Here is a 27,800-nt window from a genome sequence, read left to right as displayed (position 1 = left end):
AATTAGTGAAAAGAAACAAGATTACAGAAAGAAAGATAAAAAAAAAAAAAAAAAAAAACGTAAAAATCCAACAAAAAATGGGTTTTTACAGAAAGCGAGAACGAGTTTAAAAGGCGCGTGCTGTTACCGCCGTGCCAAAAAATTTAACGTCCTCATTTCTCAACTTTTTCTCTCATTTGATTTCGTCTCCAGGTTTCTTCAATTCAAAGACGCCTCTCTCTTTTTCTTTGCGTTTCTTTTGAACATTCAGTATTCAATAACATCATCGTTTCTTAATTTCTCGCAAATATTATATAAAAATCCTTTCTTTCTATCCGTTTCTCGCACAGATCTAAATCCAGTTTCTGTAGGAATAGTTTGTATTGGATCGATCCAGACAGGGCGCAGAAATGGACAATGCCGACGTCGAAGCCGGTGCGGAAGAGGAGTTCCGTGGCCAGAGGGGTCGCAAGTATCGCCCCGTCGTCGACGACGATCGCGCCGTGCTCGAGATGTCGTCCATGGATCCTTCCTCCTCCTCCTCCTCTTCCTCATCTTCTCTCCCCGTCCACCAAGCTTCACTCAAGTATGTGCGCTTTCTTTATCTGAGACTTAGGGATTTGAATGGTGGTTAAAGAATGAATTTTGTTGCGTTATGCTTTGCGTTTATTGGGTTTTTTGTGGAAAATGAGTTAAACCCACAAGTTCATTTGATGCGTTAAGCTTTGTGTATGATGGAGTTTTGTCGGAAATTGGAAATGAGTTAAACCCACAAGTAAAATTTGATGCTTGAAGCTTTGTATATAATGAATTCTCATCGGAAATCGAAAATGAGTTAAACCCACAAGTGCACTTTGATGCTTTAAGCTTTCTTTATGATGAATTCTTGTCGAAATAAAAAATGAGTTAAACCCACAGTGCAATTTGCTAGAATGTTGATTGTTAAGTAGATGAGCTATTGAATTCAAATAATGGGAATTCTTAAGATGCTTGGATTCTGAATTCGAATGTACACTAAAGCGCTGCCCAAGTCTCATTTGTATACTACATATGAAGGTTAATTCCAAGTGGCATGTATAGTAGTTATCTTCTTTGGTTTTTGCTTGTAGGGGATATAAATTTTTCAGTGAACTTGAATGATTGTGAATTCCGAGAGTATTGTCTCCTCAAATCTTGGTCAATTTGATAAAAGATTGTAGTCGGGTAAATCATTAATTTTGTTATCTGCATACTGATCAAGGTTTTGAGCCATATAGATGATGTGAAAGGTCGGTGTGCCCAATCAAAAGTGCAGTTTTTGTTTTCTATTGGTTCATGAAACATTAGTACTTATGATATGCTCCAGAAAAGAAGTCTATTTGAGCCCATGTCTGTTTAGATCTCCATAGTGGTGTGCTGTGTTTTTGCAAAGCGATATACCTATTACAACACAAATTTGGGTTAGGCTGATGAAACTGTTGGGGTGGTTTAGGGTTTAGCTTAGAAACTGTTGTTCCTTGCTGGTGAAGATCAGTTGGGGATTGGCCCCAACACATTGCGATTATCATTTGGCATTGTGGGTATTGGTTTTTATGTGGATTGTTTGGTTGGAATGAAATAAGAGGTTAGTTGATGTTAGGGTAGAGGAAATGGGGTGAGTTTGGGGCTAAATTAGGTTTGATTTTTGTTTTGGTCATCTATATCAAGCATTTCAGGATCTTCCTTTAAATGCAATCATTTTGGTTTGGAGTTTTGAGTTGAAAGCAAGCAATTTGTAATTTGATGGACGTCTTGTCCATACTTCTCTGCAGTATTTTTTTCTTAATGATAAACATGTTTCCTAACAAAGAGTACACACATTTTCCACTTATACATTTTTTATTATTATTCATGGGTATCCCAATCTATGGTTTGGCATAACATCAGTCCATGAAAATTTAGAGTTATCTTATTCATGGGTTGTTGCAATAATTCCTTGGAACCAAAAAGATCCGAGTTTCCTTGTCAAAATGTTTTATATAGCTATAAAGATAATTGTAAATTGATATTCCTATTCAGGTAAGTTTGGTTTATTTTGTGCCTATACGTTGAAAGGTGGGTTTCTGTTCATTGCATGTAAAAAAGATCGAGCAACATGTGGAATATAATTTTATTTATTCTTGCTTATAATCTCTGTACATGTCTATTGGGGGACAGGAAAATAAAAGTGAGCACCCAAGAAAACATGGGTTCTAACATACAAGAAGGGCCTTCTACTCATGTGCAAGCCAATGGGCCCCAGAAAGAATCAAAATTGGAACTATTTGGTTTTGATTCTCTCGTCAACATTCTTGGTCTGAAGAGGTAAGTTCGATATGCTCATTAGTATGTTTTTTTTTGTTCTTTTTATCATGTTCTGTTACCCTTAAACGCAGGTACTCTCAAAAAGTTTCAGATATGCAGTATCTGATTCACATGCTTTTGATACTCCAAATCTGTATCCAATTTGACACTTGAATATGGCATGTACATGGTGAATAGGAACAATGATTTTGAAATTGTTAGGAAAATCACGTCCCTACGGGTAGTTTTAAAATGTTAAGGGCTCACATGAAAAGAAAACATTGATGAAAAAAGAGGAAGCACTTTGAATATATTATTTTGTTTTGCTGTCTTGTCCTTTGCTTTGCCATATCTGTATCCTAGGTTTTACGATATTTGTCATATTGTTTATGTACCCCTGTCTCTGGTGCCCTTGGAACATAATTTTAACTGACCAATACACACACTCACACACACACACACACACACACATATACACATCTAGGCATTCAGAGGGATGCAGGCACATGTACAATTAATTTATTTTCTCTCTTAAAGTTATCGTTTTTGATATGTGGTTTCTGTTTTCTGTGTAATCTCTTTCTGAGAAAGGATGTAAGGATGAGAGAATAAATATTTTGGCAGTTTTTTCCCCCCATGTTTGATTTTGGAGAATTTTCTTGATACAAAGGCTATTTACTTATGTTTGGTATAACTTTTGTTGCTGATTGGCTGGTAATTATTTGTTTCATGCTTGCTACAGTATGACAGATGAGCAGACTGCAGCACCGTCAAGTCCTAGAGATGGTGAAGATATTGCTATCACTCAGGGGCGACCAAAGGTATGGTACTTTATTGAATATCCTGCTGTATCTTGCATAAGTCCCTTCTTTATCTCGTTGCTTGCTTGGATTCAATAGAGTAAATTACAAGGTAAAACAGTGCAACTATTTTTGTCATTTTGTCATTACTTTGAAAGTAGGTGTGGTTAAGAAATCATAAGGATGCTGGCTTAGATGTATAGTTACTTGTAGCGTATACCTTTTAACCCTTTTGAGTTATGCTTTCTTGAAAGTTGGAACTGCAGTTCCGAATTTCTGATGTTTTTCTGTATCTTTTGATGTGCATCACCATGCAGCCAAGTGATCTCAAATTGGGAACAATGATGGGTGTATTTGTGCCATGCCTTCAAAACATATTGGGAATTATCTACTATATCCGCTTTTCTTGGTAATTCTTAATTTGCTTGAGGTTCATCTTTCTTTGATATGCAACTATTTTATTCTATTTCTCAAGCTGTTTGCAAGATGCATGAACAATATATAAAAATGACCTTTTCTCTGGCATGCTTCTACCTCGTTCTAAAGCTCTTTGTTAGGCTTAATAGAACTGGGAAATTGCATGCGAAACAAATCTGATGATTATTGCTTTTATTTCTGTATCTTTCGTTTTTATGGATTTTCAAATGATTGAGTGCATCATGCTTCCTTTCCTTCTAGACCAGTCATGTTCTTACGGATATCTATGTTTTTGATTTATTTATTTATATAAAAAAGCTACTGATATTATATCTGAACATGTAAAAATGACAGGATTGTTGGTATGGCTGGCATAGCTGAGTCACTACTCTTGGTTTTCTTCTGTGGCTTGTGTACTTTCCTGACTTCAATATCATTGAGTGCAATTGCAACCAATGGTGCTATGAAGGTACATAATATTTATATGATAAGACAGACTAGAGAAATATTAGACGGTATTTTAAGAATGTCGTCACCCTGTCATAAAATACCAGAGCAATGTTTTAGTGACTCTTAAAAGTTGGAAACTGGATTGTGATACCATTTTAGATTGTTACATGATTGTGTGTCTACAATTTGGTTTCAATCATAAGAGTTATTCTTACTTTCAAAGAATTGCTAACCCTGTGCTTTATATGTTATTGAACTGTGTTATATTCACATATCAGGTAATGCATGTTGAATTATGGTTCTTTCCTTGAGTACTGTGACACGGTATTTTATGAGTTAGTTTATTTTTCACCAAATAGGTTTGCGAAAGAAGGGATAATGAATTCTTCTTTGTATTCATTTTACTTCTAGGGTGGTGGACCTTACTATCTAATTGGTCGTGCCCTTGGTCCAGAAGTTGGAGTTAGCATTGGATTATGTTTCTTTCTAGGAAATGCTGTTGCTGGATCTCTGTAAGTGTTCACTGTTAACTTAATTGTGATGACATAATGACATGATGGCTGATGTCCTGAGGCGGGCAGAGTTGAGTCTTGAATAAAGTGTTCTATTCTTTTGATTGCTTTGTGCATGGTGCTGGATGGTTGTTGAATACTGACCTTGGGCTTTCATGTTCTTGTTATTTTAGTTATGTCTTGGGAGCTGTTGAAACCTTCTTGAAAGCTGTACCAGCAGCTGGGATTTTTAGAGGTAATTTACAATAATATCTTTCCTATGAATTTTTGAGGCCTGACTAAATTTGAAATTCTTGTATGGCTTGGCAGTGGTAAAATCTATACTTGTTTTTAGGAAAAGTTCTAGTGCTTGTAATGCTGTTTTTTCTAAGGATTTTTATATCTTAAACAAAGAAGAAAAAAACCTCAATCCATTTGTGAATTACATTTTTTAATTTTCATTTTATTTTAAAATAAAGTTAAACCTAAAATAGGAAAAGATTTCAAACTGAGGTTGATAGTCAAGAATTTTGAGCTTTGTTGGCAGTCTTTTGGAACATTTGGTTGGAGCGAATAGAACAACTTTTGAGGATTATAAGGGAGTGGGAGTAGATGAACTTTGGGATTAGATACTGGGCAGATCTCTTCAGGGATTATTCTCTTTCATATATAATGATGGATGTGTTAGCAGCTGTAAAATGAATTTGGTCCAACTTTAGGTTCTTGTAAATTAGCCTACTTGAGAGGTCTTATCTATATTTTTTAGATGGTGGACTTCTTATCCACTTGTTTGTAAATCTTTCTGCTGTTTTAAGTTCGATCGTTTCTTGTCAACAAAAAAAATAGTGGAACCTTTTTTCTTTGAAATGTTTTGCTGGGAATTGGTATAATTACCAAAAAAAATTCAGGTTAAAGAAAATAAAAACCAAGAACTTGTTTCTAATATTTGAAATTGTATGTAATTTCTTGTTCCTTTTTTCATGTTGTCAACACAGAGACCACAAGAGTTAATGGAACATCAATTCAAATACAAACTCCGAGTTCACATGACCTACAAATCTATGGGATAGTTGTGACTATTCTTTTGTGCTTTATTGTGTTTGGTGGTGTGAAAATGATCAATCGGGTTGCACCTGCTTTCCTCATACCTGTTTTATTCTCGCTGTTCTGCATATATATCGGGATTGCTTTGGCGAGGAAGAATCACCCTGTAGGTTAGTGAAGCATTAACTTTCTTTCAGGAACTGGCACTTATCAATATGTATATATGTTTTTGCTTGTACTTGATATTTTTTCTATGTAATTTGTCTACTATTATTAATGGTGTATTTAATTTTGGGGTCATAATACGTAGGCTCGATTTCATACATAAGTAATATTGTGAACCTTCAGTGTTGTGTTGTCGTCAGCTTGTTGTTTATTGTTATTACTACTACAATGTTAGAGATAATATTATTTGCAATAATAATGATAGCAATATTAACAACAATAATAGTTTTACTAAAAACAAAAACTTAGGTTTAGAAATAAAAGAAAATACAAGTAAGCTAGTATGACAACCTCAGCTGAAAGCACGAAACAAGGTCAATAATCTAAGCAACGCTGCCCCCATTCAAGAACAAATATACTGAAAGAAATATCTTCGGATGTTGGTACTCAGATCTAGTTGGATACTGTTATTATTTTTTATTTTTTTTCATTTTAGTGGTCAAAGGCTGCATGCCTGGACCAGTATCTTAAAGATTAGCTTACTTTTACACAGGTGTGCAGTTTAGATCAGGTCGACTATCGCATTATATTATAGTAACTGGACTTTTTACATATATGTTCCCGTCAAATGTATTCTTTTATACTTGTTGGCTTTGGTTTTGGTGGGGGTAAATGGATAATATTTCTTGTAATATCTGTTACAGATGGGGTCACGGGCTTGAGTTTGAACTCTTTTAAAGAAAACTGGAGCTCAGATTATCAGAAGACCAATAACAATGGAATCCCTGATCCTGATGGAAAAGTATCCTGGAATTTCAAGTTAGTCATGGCATTAATCTTTTGAACTTTTGTAGTTTGACTATTTTGCTGGTGTGAGTTAAACTTATAAATATGCAAATATTAGGATTCTTTTTATGATTATTGAGGACATTCTTTTAAAATCACGGTTTCATCAATCTATTTCTTTAAACTTGTAATTGTCTACTATTATTTTCCTTTTTGGTGAAGGGCTATTATTTTATATACTAGCTGTATGTTTGTATGGCAATTTATTTGATTTGTTGGTTATGAATTTTGGGCGGATATAAATTTTCTATTGCTTTTTTAACTTTGCTATTAATTTTTGTTTCCAGTGCAATGGTCGGCCTCTTTTTCCCTGCTGTGACAGGAATTATGGCAGGTTCAAATCGGTCAGCCTCACTAAAAGATACTCAGCGTTCAATTCCTATTGGAACACTGGCTGCAACTCTTACAACTACGGCAATGTATCTGGTCTCTGTGTTACTATTTGGAGCCCTTGCAACCAGGGAGAAGCTTTTGACTGACAGGTATACAAATTCTCTAATAGTCCTTCCTTCAGGCACTAACCTATCTTTTCTTTCTCATTTTAACTATATTAATTTAAAGTTGCCTGAGGTTGTATAATTTATTTATTTTTTTGCCTTTCTATTCTCATTTATGTGTGGAAATGACCACCTCTGTTAATCATGTGGCAAACTAGACATCTAGGAATCATCTATTTTGCAATATTCATTTTTGCTCATCAACTTTTAACAAAAAATCCAAATTTGGAAAGAAAGACTGGCAGTTCTTCAACATAAGGACGGAGACAGGTGATAGAAATCTTTTACTAAACTTTTTAAGTTCCCCCTCTTTTGTCAGTGGCTGTTCTTTCTTAAAAACCTAGAAAAACATCTTTCTTTGTGCTGAATTTTTCAACACCTAATAAAAGGATAATGTAATTCCTAGGTTTGTACTTGTTAGAGGGTAAGTACTGAGAAGATCTGTTTGAGATGATGTCTAACTAGTCTCTGGTCTGGAAGTTCCTTTTGTTTTTGTTTGTTTGTTCTTAACTCTTCAGGGTTTAGAACAGCTAAATCCGTTGATTTGGAGTTTCGTCCATGGCCACTTATTTATTATATTATCTATATTGTGTTAACTGAGTTCTAAAAGTTGGGAGTTTCTGTCTAGTTAATTATTTTCCTGCGTATGTGTCAAATAGAATTTTGCATTGGCAAATTAATGTACTTTGTTCATCGTTTGTTTCTGCTGAAACTGGAGTTTCTCTGCAGGCTACTTTCGGCTACAATAGCTTGGCCTTTCCCAGTATTCATTTACATTGGAATAATTCTTTCAACCTTAGGTGCTGCTCTTCAAAGCCTGACTGGTGCCCCCCGTCTCCTTGCAGCAATAGCCAATGATGACATTTTACCTGTTCTTAACTACTTCCGGGTTTCAGAGGGGAATGAGCCTCACATTGCTACCTTGTTTACAGCGCTCCTCTGTATCGGGTGTGTCGTTATTGGGAACCTGGATCTAATCACACCAACTATAACTATGTTTTTCCTTCTGTGTTATGCGGGTGTGAACTTATCTTGCTTCCTTCTGGATCTTCTAGATGCTCCCAGTTGGCGTCCTCGTTGGAAATTTCACCACTGGAGCCTCTCTCTTCTTGGAGCCTCACTTTGTATAGGTATACTATACCTATTATATTTATTTTGTACTCTGATTTTTAACATTATGATCTATCTTTATAGATGCGCTAAGAAAGACAGTAAAAGCATAGGTAGGGAAATCAACTGTCAGCTCTTGAAATTTAGTTGGAAATTTCCAGCCCACCTAGCTTTGGGGATTGTTAAACTAATGGATCCTATATACTCGTCACTGTTAAGATTGATTAAATGGATTAGCATCTGACAGTGGCATGATTCTGTTACTGTCGTACTGCAAGTTATTGTAGCCATATGTGCATGCTTATGCGTGATGTAAGTAGGTTAAATTCGATTTTTTTTTTTACGTTATATTAATCATCTGTGTTTTCTTTTTGTATACAGTGATCATGTTCTTGATCTCCTGGACATTCACTATTGTGTCTCTAGCCCTGGCAAGCCTTATTTATTATTATGTGAGCATCAAGGGCAAGGCTGGGGATTGGGGTGATGGTTTCAAGAGTGCATATTTCCAACTGGCTCTCCGCAGTCTACGATCTCTAGGAGGTACGTGTACATCTAAAGTTTTACCTTTCTAGGTGAAAATTTTAGTGTGAGAGCGTGTTTATGTGGTGTGGTTGCCGGGGGCATCCTGATGGTTTGGAGGAAGTGCATGCTAATCCAATGGTTCGTGCTTGCATGCGAGTATACTTTAACTTTTTCTTATTCATCTTTTCACTATGCATGCAGCAAACCAGGTGCACCCAAAGAATTGGTACCCCATCCCATTGATATTCTGCCGGCCATGGGGGAAGCTGCCAGATAATGTACCCTGCCATCCCAAACTTGCTGACTTTGCCAACTGTATGAAGAAGAAGGGCAGGGGAATGTCCATCTTTTTTGCTATTATGGACGGTGATTACCGTGAATGTGCTGAAGATGCTAAGACTGCATGCAAACAGCTTGCTACCTACCTTGACTACAAGAATTGTGAAGGTGTAGCTGAGATTGTCGTGGCCCCCAGTGTGTCTGAAGGATTTCGGGGCATTGTCCAGACAATGGGTCTTGGAAACCTCAAGCCAAACATTGTGGTGATGCGGTATCCTGAAATATGGCGTCGTGAAAACTTAACGGAAATTCCAGCCACTTTCGTTGAAATAATTAACGATTGCATTGTTGCGAACAAGGCTGTTGTTATTGTCAAGGGTCTTGACGAGTGGCCTAATGAGTATCAGAGGCAGTATGGTACCATTGACTTGTATTGGATAGTGAGAGATGGGGGTCTCATGCTTCTTCTCTCTCAACTCCTCCTCACGAAGGAAAGCTTTGAGAGTTGCAAAATCCAGGTTTTCTGCATTGCGGAGGAGGATACTGATGCGGAGGTGCTCAAGGCTGATGTCAAGAAGTTTCTGTATGATCTTCGGATGCATGCTGAAGTGATTGTTGTAACAATGAAATCATGGGACATGCAAGCAGACGGTGCTTCTCCTCAAGATGAATCCATGGAGGCGTACACTGGTGCTCAGCAGCGGATAGCTGATTACATGGCTAACATGAAGGCAACAGCTGAGAAACAAGGGACCCCTCTGATGGCTGACGGGAGGCAAGTTTTCGTGGATGAGCAGCAGGTGGAGAAGTTTCTTTACACTACGCTGAAGCTGAACTCGACAATACTCAGATACTCGAGAATGGCTGCGGTTGTGCTTGTGAGCTTACCTCCACCACCGGCCAACCACCCGGCATATTTCTACATGGAATACATGGATTTGTTGGTGGAGAATGTGCCGAGACTTCTAATTGTGAGAGGATACCGTAGAGACGTTGTAACTCTATTCACATAGTTTCAGTGAAAGACTGCATCCGTCCTGGAATGGTAATTGCCGCATTTTCCGACGCTACGTTGTTCATATATTTTTTTTCACTTTTCCATTTGATTTTCTTACTTTTGTAGTTTAAAGCGTTACATTCATTCTTTTTACCGTCCTTGTGGCTAGAGCAGCATCTTACTGGTTCCCTTAATTTGTTCTTGTAAAGTTTTGAAATATAGCTATTTTTTGGGATGTGAAACTTCCAGTTAAAAAGCTTAACCGTGCACCATGATGAATCTATTTTTGTTCATTTCTTGTGTCTTGCAGCTCAAATATATGTTGGTTTTGACTCGGTGTTTTTTATGCTTCTCCCAAAACATCACGTAGCCAATTAAGCAATACATAGGTACAATGATGTGCATTGCATTTGCTCTGCCATGGGATGTGCATGACCCGGTTAAAGACATTGTATCCACCGATATCTTACCCAAATATAGACACTATACAAACATGAATCTACGAGTTTTACGTTTAGCTGGCCTCGGTTTGTGCGGCGTATCTTGTCTCGTTTTTCATGCTTAGAGCCATACTCGTTTTCTGAGTATCTGGGATTTCACCTCGTTTTGTGTGCACGGAGCCTGCCTTGTCTTGTGCATTGGGTTCGCCTCGTTTTGCATGTGAGAAGTCCGCATCGTTTTGCCTGCCAGAAGTCCGCCCCTTTTTGCGTCCACAGAGCCTGTGTCATTTTAGCTTGCACAGAGCTAGCCGCATTTTCCATGCGCAGTGCGGGCCTCGATTTGTGTGACATATCTCGCCTCGTTTTTCATAAGCAGAGCCCACCTTGTTTTGCATGCCACGGTTCATCTTTTTCTGTGTAAGCTACGTCCGCCTCGTTTTGCATACGTCAAGCCTGCCTAACACCCATGTTTTTGACAAAAATGTAAAATTTTTATTTCCGCAAAATATTTTTCCTAAGCATTCAGTTAATTTTTTTAGGAATTTGGAAGCAGGTTTACGGTTTATTGAGTAACAAATGTATATTTAGTAGAATATTTAAGCTGAAAACTAAAAAAAAGGTGAAAAATGTATTGAGGCCCAAAACATTATCAAATGGAGTTTTGCATTCAAGAATCTCAACAGAAAGTCTCACCTTAATTTTCAAAACTTCGTAGGGAGGCGAAGGTGAAAATAAATAGATTGGACGGTGATTTATGTACGAATTTGCAAAACCAACCGAAAACTGTGAGTTAACATCCACATCTTTTTGTAAAAAATGCAAATTTTTTATTTTCTCGAAATATTTTCCGTGAGCATTAAGGAAATCTTTATAATGTATTGGAAGCAGATTGAAAATTTATTGAGCAACAAATGTACATTTAGTAGAATATTTATGCTGAAAAGAAAAAAATAAGTTTAAAATATAGAGATGTTAAAATGTATATTTAGTGTATAATTTTTATTTTTAAATTAGAGATGTTAAAATCACATGTAGGTGAGGCTTAACCAAAAAACAGCAAAAATATTGTTTCGTTAAATAATCTTTTCACTCTCTTTTGGTTGATAAAGAAAGCTCTATTAATAGGTAGTTTAGAATTAGATGAAAGCAAAATTAACAAAAAAAAAAAAAGGTTCAAATACCTTTAAATTTAGGAATGTGTGAATAGTAGAGCATGAACAGTAACAAGTGAATAAAAGCGGGCTGTAAAAATAACATCCTGAGTTCGGCACATTTCAACACTCAACGCACACGAATGTTTTTAACCTCACCTCGTTTCTTGTCCCAGAAGCCACCTAATTTTCTATGTGCAGGATTGCCTCGTTTTGAGTGCTAGAATACCGTATCTTTTTTAGCGTTCAGTTGGCCTCGGATTACGACATTACGTGATGTATCCCGCCTCGTTTTCTATGCGTGGAGCTCGACTTGTCTTGTGTTCCTGAGTTTGCCTTGTTTTGCATGTGAGGAGTCTGCATTGTTTTGCTGGCTAGAAGCCCTCCCCTTTTTTCGTCCATAGAGCTCGTGTCTTTTGGGCGTGCACATAGCCAACCTCGTTTTTCGTGAACGAAGCTCGCATCGTTTTGCATGCCAAAAGCCCGTGTGAACGAAACCCGCCTTATTTTGCATGCCATGGTTCACCTTGTTCTGCATGAGCTACGTTCGTCTTATTTTGCGTGTGTCTAGCCCGCTCAACACCCATATTTTTTGACAAAAATGCAATTTTTTATTTCGCAAAATATTTTTCTTGAGCATTAAGTTAAACTTTTTAAGGAATTTGGAAGCAGGTTTACAGGTTCTCGAAAAAAAAATCTATATTTAGTAAAATATTTAAGCCGAAAACTAAAAAAATAAGTAAAGAATACAATAATGATATCCAAAACATAGTCAAATGGGGTTTTACACTCAAGAATCTCAATGGAAAGTCTCACTTTAATTTAAAAACTTCGCAAGTGAGGCAAAGGTGAAAATAAATAGATTGAATGGTGATATATGTACGAATTTGCAAAATCGACTAAAAACTGTGATTGTTAATACACGTTTTTTTTTGTAAAAAATGCAAATTTTCTATTTTCTCGAAATATTTCCGTGAGCATTAAGGAAGCCTTTATAATTTATTTGGAAGTAGATTTATGATTTATTGAGCTACAAGTGTACATTTGGTAGAATATTTATGCCGAAACGTAAAAAAATAAGTGAAAAATGTAGAGATGTTAAAATGTATATTCAGTGTATGTTTTTTAATTTTTTTTTTAAAAAAAAAATTAGAGATGTTAAAATCACCTGTAGGTAAGGCATAAACAAAAAACAACAAAAAATTAGTTTTGTTAATTATGTTTTAAATAGTTGATTAGAAGTGTTTAAATACGAATTATAATAGATTTTGTACAAAAAAATATATTTTGAAGAACATAATATGATAGTTTGTTGTAATAGTAAGAGAAATAAAAGAAAAATGTACAAAAAAAAAATGTTTCAAACTCTCCCTCCAAAGCCCACCAATCAATTAATTCGGGCCCTTAAAATTTAATCAAACGATAACCCCTTAAAAAATTATAATAATTTTAGTCGTTTGATTAAATTAAATATCTGAAAATTATCAAATTTAGAAAATTAAATATTTAAAATATTTCCAGTAACCTCGTCTAAAATTTATCAAACAAACAGCTCGTAATCACCTAACACATAACGTCGGTTACTCACGTACGTAAAATAAAGTGAATCTCACCCGGAGATTCACCAAACCAACAGCTCACAATCTTCACAAATAACATGTGACCATCGATGAAGCCTGAGATTCAATGAATCTAAAACGGTTGGAAATCGTTTGTTGTATGGTACTAAAAACAGTTGATGCAGTGAATCTCTCACACAAAAAATCAACGGTTCAGATTCCGTCGTTGGCCAGTTTGCAACAGCTCTGAATACGAGTAAGGATAATTGGGAAAATTTTCATTGTGATCAGAAGATAAGTGATATATTTTGTGGTTGTGTAGAAGGGTTCGGAAAAACGGAAGCTCACTCTATGTCTCTCTAAAATAATATATAAATATGCAGATATTGGAATAATCGCTTTTTGTTCGTACATAAAAGCCGAATTCAGACGTACGGTTACGGATCGAATCATTTTCCTCAGCTTTCTCGGCAACCAAACAGAAACTAAGGGTACTGAATTTAGTCTCTCTGGATCATATTGTGGTTTTATTTATTTATTTTCTTTGATAAATTCCATTTTTCTGAAAATTTTGAGTTAGAATTTTTACAGATGCTAGCGGGCGGCGGAGGAGACGATGAGGGGATACGGCGGAGAGGCTGCACGTACAGAAGGGACGATTTTCTCCCCGAGGAGTCGTTTCAGAGCTGGGGCAACTACGTCAACGCGTTGAAGCAGACGCCGGGCCGGTTCGTGGATCGGGTCCTGACCCGGTCGGCGGACAACACGGAGCTGGTGGAGGTGAAGGCGCGGAGTCATCACGAGATGAAGAAGACGCTCAGCTGGTGGGACCTCATCTGGTTCGGACTCGGCGCTGTCATCGGCGCGGGAATATTCGTGCTCACGGGACTGGAGGCGCGAGAGCACGCGGGCCCAGCCGTCGTGCTGTCGTACGTCGTCTCGGGCGTCTCCGCCTTGCTCTCTGTTTTCTGTTACACCGAGTTCGCCGTTGAGATTCCTGTTGCAGGTACGGCTATACCAACACACTTACTAAATATTCGAGCATTTTTAAATATTTTTATTTAAATTAGCCTTTGCCCACATATTTATCATCTTGTTTCAACCATAAACGTTTAAAATATTTGTAGCAATATGTGGATGTAGCCTAGGCTTTGATGTTTGATTTTCACACCACAAAAAAGGATCGATATCAGGGATCAGCAAAATATCCATGGATTCGAGTAATCGCGATTATCTATTTATTTAAAGTTCACTGTTACAGTTATGGATAATCGTTTAGACGAACAAACGGTTATGGGTATAACCGTTTATTTGTGAAATTTAAATGAGCAGTTATAAGTATTACCTGTAGTTATAACGGGTATCTATCGGTTATGGGTGTTGTCCGCTATTATAACGGATATTCATTTACTTATTTAATTTAATATATGTCAAATTTATAATATTTTTAGCGGTTATAACGCGTTTTTGTATTTGTTGCTTAACTTTTCGTATACAAAAAGTTTGAAGCATAAGAATCCAACAAGGAGAAAGATCAAAGAGCTGACTTGAAGCTTATGATCTATCTTGCAGTTAACAGAAAGTACTGGTATTAGTGTAGAAAAATGTTTGTTTTTAGAAGCTTTACTTTGTAATCATATGGATTATAATTAAAGACTTGCTTGGGTGTAGTAGAAAAATATCATTCATAAACTATTATTTCAATTATTAGAATTGTATGAGAACCTAAATGATTAAAATAGGGAAATGCATACTAAAATGTACCTATAACGGTGTTTAATTGTCAAAAAAACGATTTATTTATTTATTTATTATTATTTTTTTTTTGTAATTTTCAAGTTGTTAAAAAAAAAACAGGTAAATAGGTGAAAAATGGGTAAATGGATAAAAAAAAAAAGGATAAACGAGTTTAAAATGGGTAAACAAGTAAATGGTTATGGTTAAATGGGTAAACGATTATGATTAAATGTGTATACGGTTGTGGGTATGGTTAACCGTTTATAAACGGTTATGGGTATGAGTTTAACCGTTTATGCAATTACCCAACGGGTAAACGGTTATACGGATATGAACATAAACGGTTATGAGTAAATAACCGCGATTACCCATCCGTCATAATCGTTGCCTATCCTAAATCGATATATAATTTAATAATAATACACCATAATTTTATTTTATTGCCCGTTATAAAGTAATGCTGACATTTTAAGGGTTATAGGTTCCCTTTGGAAGCGTTTTAAATAATATAAAGCTTTTTAGAAATATGTTTTTGAGTTCTAAAAAACTTGAAGTATTTCATACAAGAAAATACTTGAAGTGTTTTCTATAAGAAATACTGATTTTGTGTGCTTCTTGTGAGAAACACTTCAAATGCTTTTACAAGTTTCACTTACATTTTTATTAAGGATTAATTCTAAAAATACTTTTACAAAAAACGTTTGCAGTCATTTTATATACACTTCCATAAGATTCTGTATGCTTTAGCTTTGGTTCAAAAATTTCTGAAAGAGGATTGTTAATAGGACTAAAAATAAAAATTTGTATTCCACTTGCTCGTTTTTCCCCTATCTACCCACCTCGGTGAGTGCCAACAAATGCTTCCTTTTAAAAGTGTGTTCTTAAGTTGTGTGCGTGAAATTTAGTATGTTATTGTTAGGACATGATTGAGAGTGCTTTTGATAACAAAGGATTAACTGCATCCAAATAACTAGATCTTTTATTTATTTAGAAAACATATATTTTTGATAAATAAAAAGCTAAACATGCCTTTGATTAATACTTTCCAATTGAATTATTTCATATACATGCCTTTGATTAACTAAATCATAAACATGCTTTTGATTAATATCTGACAATTGAATTATTTCATAGGATGTATGACTTGAGGTTTTATATAACTTTAATTATTAGGAATGATGTTACTCAATACTATAATCTGGTGATATTCCTATTTACTGGGAAATGAGAGGTCTTAAGTTCGAATCTCGTGGATGACAAATTTCATATCAAATTAGATTGTTAATTGTGTAATTTAGTCGAATTTTCTCTTCCCTTTAATGTAAAAATATATCGATGTACTAAAAAAATAAATTATTAAGAATGCTTTTAGGTGAAGATGCAACATTATCAAATTATCAAATGATTACGTTTAGGAATTCCTTTTGAATATTCTAAAGATACTTTAGTTACATGTACAAAAAAGAAAAAGTCTAAATTGCCAAATGATTACGTCTAAGGAATTCCTTTTAATTACGTTGATGATTTTCTTCCTCCAAATTTCTTTCTTTTTTAGTCTCTATCACTTTTATTTATTTATTTATTATATATATATAAAGATAACTTAGTTGAGATTGTTCAAATAAGAGGAGACTGAGGAATAGGAAATGTTGAAGTGTTATTCACGCATATATTTTTATCTTACACACAACCTTGTTAAATTATTATTATTAATTTTTTTCAATTCATTTGATTTTTGCATAAATTTGAGAAACGTGTGTGAGAAAATGTGTGGATAAGAGAATAGATGGTGATGGGGGGAAATCTGGCAGGAAGCACACCTTTGCTTGGCCACATTCTTTTGCTACTTGCTAGATTGATTTTTTCATCGTTTCTTCTGGATTGTTTTGTTTACCTTCTAAAATGTAAAGTCAAGTGGAGGCCTGCGTGTGTCTTCAACTCTGCCCCCACCACCTGTCCAAGATTTTGACTCTTTTTTTTTCTTTCAATCTTTCAAGATTTATACTTAATTATAGGGGTGGGTACAGTTCGATTTGTCCTGGTTCTACCACAAAATGGAAACGAAAAAAGAAAATTTCAACGGTGCGGTATTGCTTAAATTTATTTCTAAAATCGTACGGTTTGGTTCATGACGGTTTCGGTTCGATTCATACCGGTTTACGGTTCTAATCAAAATTATATATATGTTTTTTCTAATTTTGTACTTCTAATACCAAACACATATTTCAATCATAAATTCAAGTAAATTTGAGTTTCCACTATTAGATCTACAAAATTTGTGACCGGAGGATAGAAAGTGTGCATATATAAATATAAATCAAAACATAGAAAAGTTCATATCAAGACTAAAGTGTAGATCTTAAACTAAAACTAAAATGTACATAATGCATAATATACTGGAAAAGAATGAAGAACAACAAAGGAGGGGGAGAAAAGTGATAAAACAACAAAGGAGGGGGAGAGAAGTGAAGAAAAATATTGGGCTTATACACATGGTTATCTTGGAAAAATGTCTTATTTATACAAAAATAATAATAAAACAATAATTTATATTAAAAACGGTTCGGTATGGTTCCTTCGGTTCTTAATATTTCCAAACCGGAACCGGAACCATTTGAAACGGTTCAGTTCGGTTTTTGTTCCGGTTTGGTGGTTTTTATGCCCACCCCTACTTAATTATAGTGTTATCTGGTTGATTAGGTACTAACAAATTGTTTTATTTCAAATTTTGGATATATGAATTTTCACACATGCGTTCAATTCAAGCATTGCCATTGCATTTTTTTCCATTCAATTGATGATTTACTTCATAGTAAATAACAATTAGTAACGAGCTTGTCACATCTTAGTTAAAAGTATCGAAGTTTCAAGTTCGAATCCCTTCCTTTCTCGGCTCCAGTATCACTTCTAAAAAAAAATAATAGTTGTTGATTCCATCTTGCTACATCTAATCTAATAGTCCGAAGTAATTAAAATAGTAATTTGTTGATTTGTGTCGCTACACTTTCACAAGATTAAAAGTTAATTAGGTTCCCTCCTAATATACTTAGATTGAATTTGATTTTTCAGGTGGCTCATTTGCCTACCTAAGGGTGGAGCTTGGGGACTTCGTGGCGTTCATTGCAGCAGGCAACATCCTCCTCGAGTACGTCATTGGTGGCGCAGCCGTTGCTCGTTCTTGGACATCCTACTTCACCACCCTCTGCAATCGCAGCAACACCAATGATTTCCGCATCATAGCCCACGGTTTCCCGGAGGACTACAAGTACCTCGATCCCATTGCTGTCGCTGTCATTATCGGCATCTGCTGCCTCGCAGTCCTCAGCACAAAGGGTTCTTCTCGTCTCAACTACATTGCCTCGATTGTCCACATCATTGTCATTCTCTTCATCATCATCGCTGGCCTCACCAAAGCAGATATCAATAACTACCGCGATTTCTCCCACTTTGGCCCTCGCGGTGTATTTCAAGCTTCAGCTGTTCTATTCTTTGCGTACGTTGGATTTGATGCTGTTTCAACCATGGCGGAGGAGACCAAGAATCCTGCAAAGGACATCCCAATTGGTCTTGTCGGCTCAATGGTGATTACCACAGTGCTCTATTGCTTGCTTGCAGTGACATTATGCCTTATGCAGCCGTATGACCAAATCGACAAACAAGCTCCATTTTCGGTTGCGTTTGAAGATGTTGGTATGGGATGGGCCAAGTAAGTTGTGGCAGCGGGTGCATTGAAAGGCATGACAAGCGTGCTGCTTGTTGGGGCAGTTGGACAGGCGCGGTACCTCACTCACATTGCCCGAACCCACATGGTGCCGCCATGGTTTGCGCAAGTTGATTTCAAAACCGGCACTCCTGTCAATGCCACGGTCACCATGCTTGCAGCCACCGCAATCATTGCCTTCTTCACGAGCCTTGACATTCTGGCCAACCTTCTCTCCATCTCCACTCTGTTCATCTTCAGCCTTGTTGCCATCGCTCTCCTTGTTCGCCGCTACTATGTCAGCAGCGTCACAACTCAGGCCAACAGAAACAAGTTCGTTGCCTTCCTTTTCATCATAATTAGCTCTTCAATTGCCACCTCTGTCTATTGGAGCAGAACAGATGATTGGACTGCCTACGTGGTAACCGCGCCGCTTTGGTTCTTGGGTACTTTAGGGATTTGGTTACTTGTCCCCCAAGCAAGGAGTCCAAAGCTCTGGGGAGTGCCACTGGTGCCATGGTTGCCATCTCTTTCAATTGCCATCAACATTTTCCTGCTCGGGTCAATCGATCACGCCTCATTCATAAGGTTTGGAGTGTGGACTCTGATCATCTTGGTTTACTACTTCATCTTCGGATTGCACGCGTCTTATGACACGGCAAAGGACTCCGAAGAGAGGAGGCTGGAGGGCGGCACAAACAATGAGTTGAAGAAGGTTCAAGCTGCAAGGGTGGCCACGAGGGACGCCGGCTTAGACGCTGGAAATGGTAGCAATGCCTCTGCACCTCCTGCTAGTTAAGAAAGGGTATGTTTTGTGTGTGGAGATTTAATTGTTTATGTGTGTGATTAGTGCTGTTTAGTTTTATCAGCTTGCTTATTAGAGATGTGATTTACAATTAAATGTTGTCTATAAATCTGTCTTGAAGTACGTAGTATTTTACTTTTATTGATATCACCACAACTTTCTTTCTCAATTAACTTTGTTTCTTACAATGTAACTAGAGGGGTTTATTTATTTTCAAAATGATAAGTAGACAATCTAACTCTAACGGGCAAAAAATTATGATCGGTCCGGGGAGGCTACTGTAGCGATACAAAGCACCCAAACATTCTCGCACGGTTGAGAATGGCTTGTATTCGCAAGGGATTCGCATCAACAAAATAGGTAGAGAATTATTGAGAAATACCATTAACCCGTATTGCTAAGTGGCAATTAAGAGCTACTTAAATTGCCTAAAAAAAGAAGACGTTAATTGTGGATAGGATCTTTACCATGCGTAAAAGGGTTAAAAACATTTATAATACTTGCAAGAGTAACAAGATATTGTAGTATATATGGCTCTAGCAAAATCGTTATTCACAGGGATTATTAAATAATTCATATTAAACCAAATCTCAATTAATTATTTAAAGTAAAGTTTTGAGAAGATTGATTTATGATATAATTTAATAAAAACGAGTTTAATTTTAAAGAGTAGAAATCAAATTCAGAAAGCACTGAGGTTCCGCCCTCATCTTAACAATCTTAAGTAGTTCTCCTAATTACTTATGACCTAAAAATGCATATTTTGAAGGTTAGATTTTCCTAATATATGCCTACTTAGACCCCCAATATAGAGCGTATATCAAACATGCAATACATCTGTGGCATTCAGATCAAATCTAAACATGCATAACTCATTAAGTTTTGTGAAAACCCTCTAAAAAACAATGCAACCCTTAAGACGTGGTATTCATCCTAAATGAACTTGCACGTATTAACCACAAGAAGCCTTTATCAATTTCAGGGACTGACCTCCGGCCAAAATTGCATCAAATTACTTTTCTAAACATCCTAATGGTCACGAATCATCAAGACACTTAGATAGTTTAAACCGGAATAATTCAAAATTTGCATGCATATTATCATAAGAAAATTGAAAATAAACTACCTATTCTTACTAAGGCTCGTGGCCTCACCCTAACAAAATAGATTAGTTACGCATATTTATAATTAAAATCAAAGGAATTTTTATTGAAATAGAAAAAGATTGAAAACATCTTGAATGTAAAAATCTGAAAATCTCTAAACTTTGCCCAAACTCCTCTCTCAAATTTCACATAGAGAAGAAGAAGAACTAGGCCTGGACCTATTGTCTTATTTATACTGCTATAATTCAATCCTCCTAGGAAATCAAATAAATTAAAATAAACAACATAATCCTAAATTAACTAGTAATGCCCAAAATCTGCACAGTCACATTTTGGACCCATATATGCTCCAAAATAGGCCCAAGATAGCTGGATTTAAAGCTTGAAATATTTTGAACACTTCTCTAGTCCATGAACCTGACAAAGGTCATATTGGGCTCTAAAAATCGCAATTAAGCCCCAAAAACGTCATTTTACAGCATCACACACTACTACTTTGTTTCATCGCCAGAAAATAATCGATTGGTAGAAAAGCTGAAATTTTGACATGAACAAGCTAAGGAACTCACGAACGTCCTCCAATTTGAATCACTCCAAAATTTGTCTGTTTGATCACATTTTGCTCCAGAGAAAGTCGAAAGTCCTATATATGTTGAAAATATAAAGTAAAGCATCATAATTCTACCAAAATAATTACCAAAACATACTAAGAATAGGATAAAATATATAATATGAAATCGACTCATCATGAGGATTCTCATTGCAAGTGACCCTTTACCATAATGGTGAAAAAATGTTAAACACTTACATGACGGCGCGAGTTCGAATTCTGTTAATGGCTAATCTAACAAAATCCCTCGTTTGATGAAACAAAATTGTGGGGTTCTCACTAATCACTATCCGCATGTCCTTTTTATAGGAGTAGCATCACAGCCGTCCGATTAGGACATCGTTTTAAAAACTACTGAATCTTGTCCAAAGTCACTTCCCCGTCCGTCTGCATCACTCTCTATGCAATTATTTGAAAAATATCAAATATCAAATTAAATATTTAAAAAAATTTCCATGTGAAATAATTCCAAATAAAACCAAACTTCCAAAAAAAAAAAAAAAAAAAAAATCTATTAGACAAACAAGCAAAGTTGTAGTCACTTAAGATTATGATCTAATGATATTCTTTTTCAGTTGTAAGTGAGAGGTTTGAATTCTGTTAGTGGCTAATCTAACAAAATCTCTCGTTTGATGAAACAAAATTGTGGGGTTCTCACTAATCACTATCCGCATGTCCTTTTTATAGGAGTAGCATCACAGCCGTCCGATTAGGACATCGTTTTAAAAACTACTGAATCTTGTCCAAAGTCACTTCCCCGTCCGTCTGCATCACTCTCTATGCAATTATTTGAAAAATATCAAATATCAAATTAAATATTTTAAAAAATTTCCATGTGAAATAATTCCAAATAAAACCAAACTTCCAAAAAAAAAAAAAAAGAATCTATTAGACAAACAAGCAAAGTTGTATTCACTTAATGATAATTTTTTTTAGTTGTAAGTGAGAGATTTTAGGTTCGATTCTCCCTAAAGACGAATTTGAACCACAATATTGCTAACTCATTGTGAGGTTTAACCCACCTCTCCAACCATTTAGTGTAGATAATATCGTTTGTTAAAAAAAATAAAAAACTACTTCCAATTATATTATACATTTAATTTCATTGTGTTTGAAGTAGAAAATATTAACATCAATTATTCACGAGCATATAAATAATTGAATCTTAAAATTTTACTAAACAAACAGCTTACAATCGCCTTAAAACATAACCTCAATTACTCATAAGCACATAAATAAAGAGAATCTCAGCCGGAGATTCACCAAGCCAACAGCTCACAATCGTCTCAAATAACAAGTGACCGCCGATGAAGCCTGAGATGAATCGAACGGTTGGAAATCGTTTGTAGAATGGTACTAAAAACAGATAATGGAGTGAATCTCTGACACATAAAAATCAACGGTTCAGATTCCGTCGTTGACGAGTGTCACAGTGTAACAGCTCTTAACACATGAGTAATGAGCGGTAAACTAAGTGAGCCTATATAACTGCTTGCTCAACTGAACGAGCTTTCCCGCGTCTCTCTCTCTCTCTCCGCCGGTCATCGGAGAAAAACGGAAGCTCACTCTCTCTCTAGAATAATATAGAAGCCAAATTCAGACGTTCGGTTACGGATCTTATCATTTTCCTAATCTTTCTTGGCAGCCAAACAGAAACTAATTAAGGGACTGAATTTAGTATCTCTGGATCATATATTGTGATTTTATTTATTTATTTTCTCTGACAATTCGATTTTTCTGAAATTTTTGAGTTTGAATTTTTACAGATGGGAGCGGGCGGCGGAGGAGACGATGAGGGAATACGGCGGAGAGGCTGCACGTACCGAAAGGACGATTTTCTTCCCGAGGAGTCGTTCCAGAGCTGGGGCAATTACGTCAATGCGCTGAAGAAGACACCGCGCCGGTTCGTGGATCGCGTCCTTTCCCGGTCGGCGGACAACACGGAGCTGGTGGAGGTGAAGGCGCGGAGTCATCACGAGATGAAGAAGAAGCTCAACTGGTGGGACCTCATCTGGTTCGGAATCGGCGTTGTCATCGGCGCCGGAATATTCGTGCTCACAGGACTGGAGGCGAAAAGGCACGCAGGCGCCGCCGTCGTGCTGTCGTACCTCGTCTCGGGCGTCTCCGCTATGCTCTCTGTTTTCTGTTACACCGAGTTCGCCGTCGAGATTCCTGTTGCAGGTACGGCAACACACTTACTAAATATTCGAGCATTTCTTAAATATTATTGTTTTATATATATATATACATGCATACATTTAAAATTAGGAGGTTTAACAAAACACTTCCGGTACTATTCATTTTTAACGAAAAATCATATTTATACATTTCTCTGGTACTATTCACTATACCTTTAAAAAGGGCTTTTCATTAAAAGAGAAATTTTTTTGGACTTTTCATTAATTTTCCTTTTAAAATTAGCCTTTGCCTGCATATTATCGTCTTGTTTCAACCATAAACGGTTTAAAAAGCAGAATTCACATAATAAAATTGGTATTTATAGAAATTATATTAAAAATAGAAAAAATAATATTTAATAAACAACTAATTGTATCACATTATTGCTAACATATTGTGAGGTTAAGCCCAACCCCTCCCTTGTGCAGATAATATCATTTGTTAAAAAAAAAAAAACAATCATTTTACAACTTATTTAATCACATTATTATCCGCGTGTAAAAATTCTTTTTTTTATAACTAGCATTACACGCCTCTTAATATGTTTTGAACATGTTTAAAAATATAGAAATTGAATCACATTATTGTTAACTTATTATGAGGTACTAATTATTAAATAAAAAAATTGTACCCAAAAAATAATTATTAAAAAAAACACTATTAAAATGATAAAAATACCCTTACCTTATTTGATGGATCATTTTGGAATACCTTTCAAGCCTTGTGTCTTGGGGGTATTTTTGTTGAAGCATGTTGAACACAAAACGAGGGTACCAAAAATACTGTTCACCTTTTGTGTTCTCTTTAAATATAGATTTCTTGAAAGGATTGTGAATAGGGTTAAAAAAAATAATTCATATTCCACTATTTTCTTTCTTAGTTACTTTACCTCGACGAGTGCCAATAAAGGTTCATTTTAAAAGTGTGTCCTTACATTGTGTGCGTAAAGTTTAGTATATTATTGTTAGGATATGACTGAGGGTACTTACAATAACAAAGAATCTGCCCCCACATAACTAAATCTTTTATTTAGAAAACATATATTTTGTTTTTATGAAATAAAGAGCTAAACATGCCTTTGATTAATATTTTCCAATTGAATTATTTCATAAACATGCCTTTGATTAATTAAATCATGAACTTACCTTTGATTAATATTTTACAATTGACTTATTTCCTGGTTTGTAGGACTTGAGGTTTTGTACAACTTTAATTACTAGGAATTATTTTAGGTGAAGTGAAGATGCAAAATATAAAATTATTAAATAATTACATTAAGGAATCCTTCTGAATATTTAAAGATATTTTTAGTAATTAGGTTCGATTCTTGCTAAAGGCGAATTTGATTCACATTATTGCTAGTCAATTATAAAGCGTATCCAACGTCCTCTATCCCGTTACGATAAATAATATCGTTTGTTAATATATATATATATATATATATATATTTTTTTTTAGTAACATGTATCAAAAAGTCTAAATCAATATGGAATCATGGTGGTGGAACCGTGGAGGAGTTGTTTAGATGGTGACTGGTGGAAATCTGGCAGGGAGATTACGTTTGCTTGCTTGGCCTCATGCTTTTGCTACTCGCTAGATTGATTTTTCATCGTTTCTCCCGGATTTCCTGTTTGAGTAATGCTAGAATAAATTTTTAGATTAAATTTGTAAATTATGTGACGTGTCATTAATATAAAATAAACACGTTAATCAACACTTAAGTAATAATTTAATTATCAACAACTACATCATATGATTTACAAAATTAAGAAATGTTAAGAGGACTCTTTCGAAATAAAACTCTTTATGAACTCTCTGTCACCTCACAGTTTGACGTCAATTCTCAAGTTTTTGTCACCTCACAGTTTGACGTCAATTCTCAAATTTTTGCTACTTGCTAGACCTCCATGCATATCTCTTCAACTCTGTCCCACCACCTATCCAAGATTTTAGGCTTTTTTATTTTTTTTATTTATTTTAATGTATTCAATATTTATACTTAATTCTAGTATTATCCGGTTGATTAGCTACTAACAAATTGTTTTATTTCAAATTTTGGATATATTAACTTAACACATGCATTCAATTCAAGCATTGTTTTTGTTCAAAATAATAATAATAAAATAAAATCAAGCATTACCATGGCATTTTTTTTTTCATTTAATTGATGGTTAAGAAATAACAATTAGAAAGAAACTCGTTGCAACTTAGTTGGCTAAAAGTATCAACATCTCGAGTTCGAATTCTTAGCTATTGATCATATTTTGATATGTCTAATATAATATTCCAAAGTAATTAAAGTAGTAATTTGTTGGTTTGTGTCGACAAGTCTCACAACATTAAGTAAGAACTTAATTAGGTTCCCTCCTAATATAATTAGATTGAATTTGATTTTTCAGGTGGCTCATTTGCCTACCTAAGGGTGGAGCTTGGGGACTTCGTGGCCTTCATTGCAGCAGGCAACATCCTCCTCGAGTACGTCATAAGTGGCGCAGCCGTTGCTCGTTCCTGGACATCCTACTTCACCACCCTCTGCAATCGCAGCGACACCAATGATTTCCGCATCATAGCCCACGGTTTCTCAGAGGACTACAAGTACCTCGATCCCATTGCTGTCGCTGTCCTTATCGGCATCTGCTGCCTCGCAGTCCTCAGCATAAAGGGCTCTTCTCGTCTCAACTACATTGCCTCGATTTTCCATATAATTGTCATTGTCTTCATCATCATCGCCGGCCTCACCAAAGCTGATACCAAAAACTACATCGATTTCGCCCCTTTTGGCCCGCGCGGCGTGTTCCAAGCGTCGGCTGTTGTGTTCTTCGCGTACGTTGGATTTGATGCTGTTTCAACCATGGCGGAGGAGACCAAGAATCCCGCAAAGGACATCCCAATTGGTCTTGTCGGCTCAATGGTGATTATTACAGTGCTCTATTGCTTGCTTGCACTGACATTAGGCCTTATGCAGCCGTATAACCAAATCGATGAACAAGCTGCATTTCCGGTTGCGTTTGAAGCTGTTGGGATGGGATGGGCTAAGTACATTGTGGCAGCGGGCGCATTGGAAGGCATGACAAGCGCGCTGCTTGGCGGGGCAGTTGGACAGGCTAGGTACCTCACTCACATTGCCCGAACCCACATGGTGCCACCATGGTTTGCACAAGTTGATTGCAAAACCGGCACTCCTGTCAATGCCACGGTCACCTTACTCGCAGCCACCGCAGTCATTGCCTTCTTCACGAGCCTCGATGTTCTGGCCAACCTTGTCTCCATTTCCACTCTGTTCATCTTCAGCCTTGTTGCCATCGCTCTCCTTGTTCGCCGCTACTATGTCAGCGGCGTCACAACTCAGGCCAACAGGAACAAGTTCATTGCCTGCCTTTTCATCATAATTAGCTCTTCAATTGCCACCTCTGTCTATTGGAGCAGAGCAGATGATTGGATTGCCTACGTGGTAACCGCGCCGCTTTGGTTCTTGGGTACTTTAGGGATTTGGTTACTTGTCCCCCAAGCAAGGAGTCCGAAGCTCTGGGGAGTGCCACTGGTGCCATGGTTGCCATCTCTTTCAATTGCCATCAACATTTTCCTGCTCGGGTCAATCGATCACGCCTCATTCATAAGGTTTGGAGTGTGGACTCTGATCATCTTGGTTTACTACTTCATCTTCGGATTGCACGCGTCTTATGACACGGTAAAGGACTCAGAAGCGAAGAGGCTGGAGGGCGGCAGAAACAATGAGTTGAGGAAGGTTGAAGCTGCAAGGGTGGCCACGAGGGACGCCGGCTTAGACGCTGGAAATGGTAGCAATGCCTCTGAAACTCCTGCTAGTTAAGCAAGGGTTTGTTGTGTGTCTCTGTGATTGTGTGAAGATTTAATTGTTTTTGTGTGTGATTAGTGCTGTTTAGTTTGGAAAAGGGGATCCCAAGATCCCGTGATCGTGATCGTTTATCATGCGGACAAAAATCATTTGAAATTTAAAATTTAAAATTAAATATAAATAGTACTTAACGAAAACTGACCGTACAATGAACGACCACAATCACGGGATCCCAAAAAAAGGATCCGACGAGGATCCTTTTCACGTTTGTTATCAGCTTGCTTTTAGAGATGTGATTTATAATTAAATGTTGTCTATAAATACGTTTAGAAGTAGTACTTTTATTGTTATCACCACAACTTTCTTTCTCAATTAACTTTTTTTTCTTACAAGTACTTAGAGGGGTTTATTTATTTTCAAGAGGATACGTAGACAATTTAACTCTAATCAGCCAAAGTTTATGATGGGATTGGGGAGGTCATTGTAGTGACACAATGCACCCAAACATTCTCGCACAGTTGAGAATGGCCATGTTCACAATGGCATTCCCATCAACAAAATATGTAGAGGGTTGTCTGTGTTCGAAATTCTCCTCTTCATAATTTAGATGAGTTTAGTGTGTCCAAGTGTTTTAGTCCTTATACAACACTGATTAGTAGTAAGATTTTGTTACGAAGTAAATAACTATCATACCAAGTTTAATGGGAGAGTATTATTTAATTTAATGGACCATTAAATACTGAACCCTTCTTGTGGAGTAATTTTTCAGTGTGTCACATATGTAGGCAACACAGTCTAG

The 27,800-nt window shown here is 36.3% G+C and overlaps 2 protein-coding genes and 1 pseudogene across 4 annotated transcripts; all 3 read left to right on the top strand.

Moving 5' to 3' along the window:
• The first annotated feature begins 368 nt into the window (after positions 1–368).
• Positions 369–10,197, top strand: LOC103952391 (cation-chloride cotransporter 1). Its single transcript, XM_009363978.3, has 13 exons — positions 369–565; positions 2,155–2,301; positions 3,023–3,101; positions 3,398–3,489; positions 3,852–3,966; positions 4,359–4,459; positions 4,633–4,694; positions 5,434–5,652; positions 6,352–6,466; positions 6,781–6,975; positions 7,720–8,120; positions 8,482–8,643; positions 8,827–10,197. The coding sequence occupies exons 1-13, from the start codon at positions 390–392 to the stop codon at positions 9,915–9,917; spliced, it is 2,955 nt and encodes a 984-aa protein (XP_009362253.2). The 5' UTR covers positions 369–389; the 3' UTR covers positions 9,918–10,197.
• Positions 10,198–13,346: 3,149 nt separating this feature from the next.
• Positions 13,347–19,462, top strand: LOC103952388 (annotated as a pseudogene).
• Positions 19,463–22,332: 2,870 nt separating this feature from the next.
• LOC103952389 (cationic amino acid transporter 1-like) lies at positions 22,333–27,373 on the top strand. 3 transcript variants are annotated; one of them, XM_009363976.3, is made up of 3 exons: positions 22,333–22,616; positions 22,776–23,190; positions 25,587–27,373. In XM_009363976.3, the coding sequence occupies exons 2-3, from the start codon at positions 22,776–22,778 to the stop codon at positions 27,014–27,016; spliced, it is 1,845 nt and encodes a 614-aa protein (XP_009362251.2). In that variant the 5' UTR covers positions 22,333–22,616; the 3' UTR covers positions 27,017–27,373. The 3 variants fall into 3 exon arrangements, with proteins under 3 accessions (XP_009362251.2, XP_048438113.1, XP_009362252.2); XM_048582156.1 differs by having other exon boundaries at positions 22,333–22,674; XM_009363977.3 differs by having other exon boundaries at positions 22,335–22,611.
• The last annotated feature ends 427 nt before the right edge of the window (positions 27,374–27,800 follow it).

This window comes from the organism of the source record quoted next, unplaced genomic scaffold, assembly GCF_019419815.1.
Source record: "Pyrus x bretschneideri cultivar Hongxiangsu unplaced genomic scaffold, Pyrus_bretschneideri_v1 Contig19, whole genome shotgun sequence".
Classification (NCBI taxonomy): Eukaryota; Viridiplantae; Streptophyta; class Magnoliopsida; order Rosales; family Rosaceae; genus Pyrus; species Pyrus x bretschneideri.
This window is presented reverse-complemented; position numbering and strand designations above follow the sequence as displayed.

Bases quoted from the DNA above. Each gene is read 5' to 3' on its own strand.
- LOC103952391 (XM_009363978.3), top strand. From the start codon at position 390: ATGGACAATGCCGACGTCGAAGCCGGTGCGGAAGAGGAGTTCCGTGGC. The intron at 5,653-6,351 runs GTTAGTGAAGCA...TATCTGTTACAG, and splicing joins GAGGAAGAATCACCCTGTAG to ATGGGGTCACGGGCTTGAGT. The intron at 6,467-6,780 runs GTTAGTCATGGC...TTTTGTTTCCAG, and splicing joins AAAGTATCCTGGAATTTCAA to TGCAATGGTCGGCCTCTTTT.
- LOC103952389 (XM_009363976.3), top strand. From the start codon at position 22,776: ATGGGAGCGGGCGGCGGAGGAGACGATGAGGGAATACGGCGGAGAGGC. The intron at 23,191-25,586 runs GTACGGCAACAC...TTGATTTTTCAG, and splicing joins CGTCGAGATTCCTGTTGCAG to GTGGCTCATTTGCCTACCTA.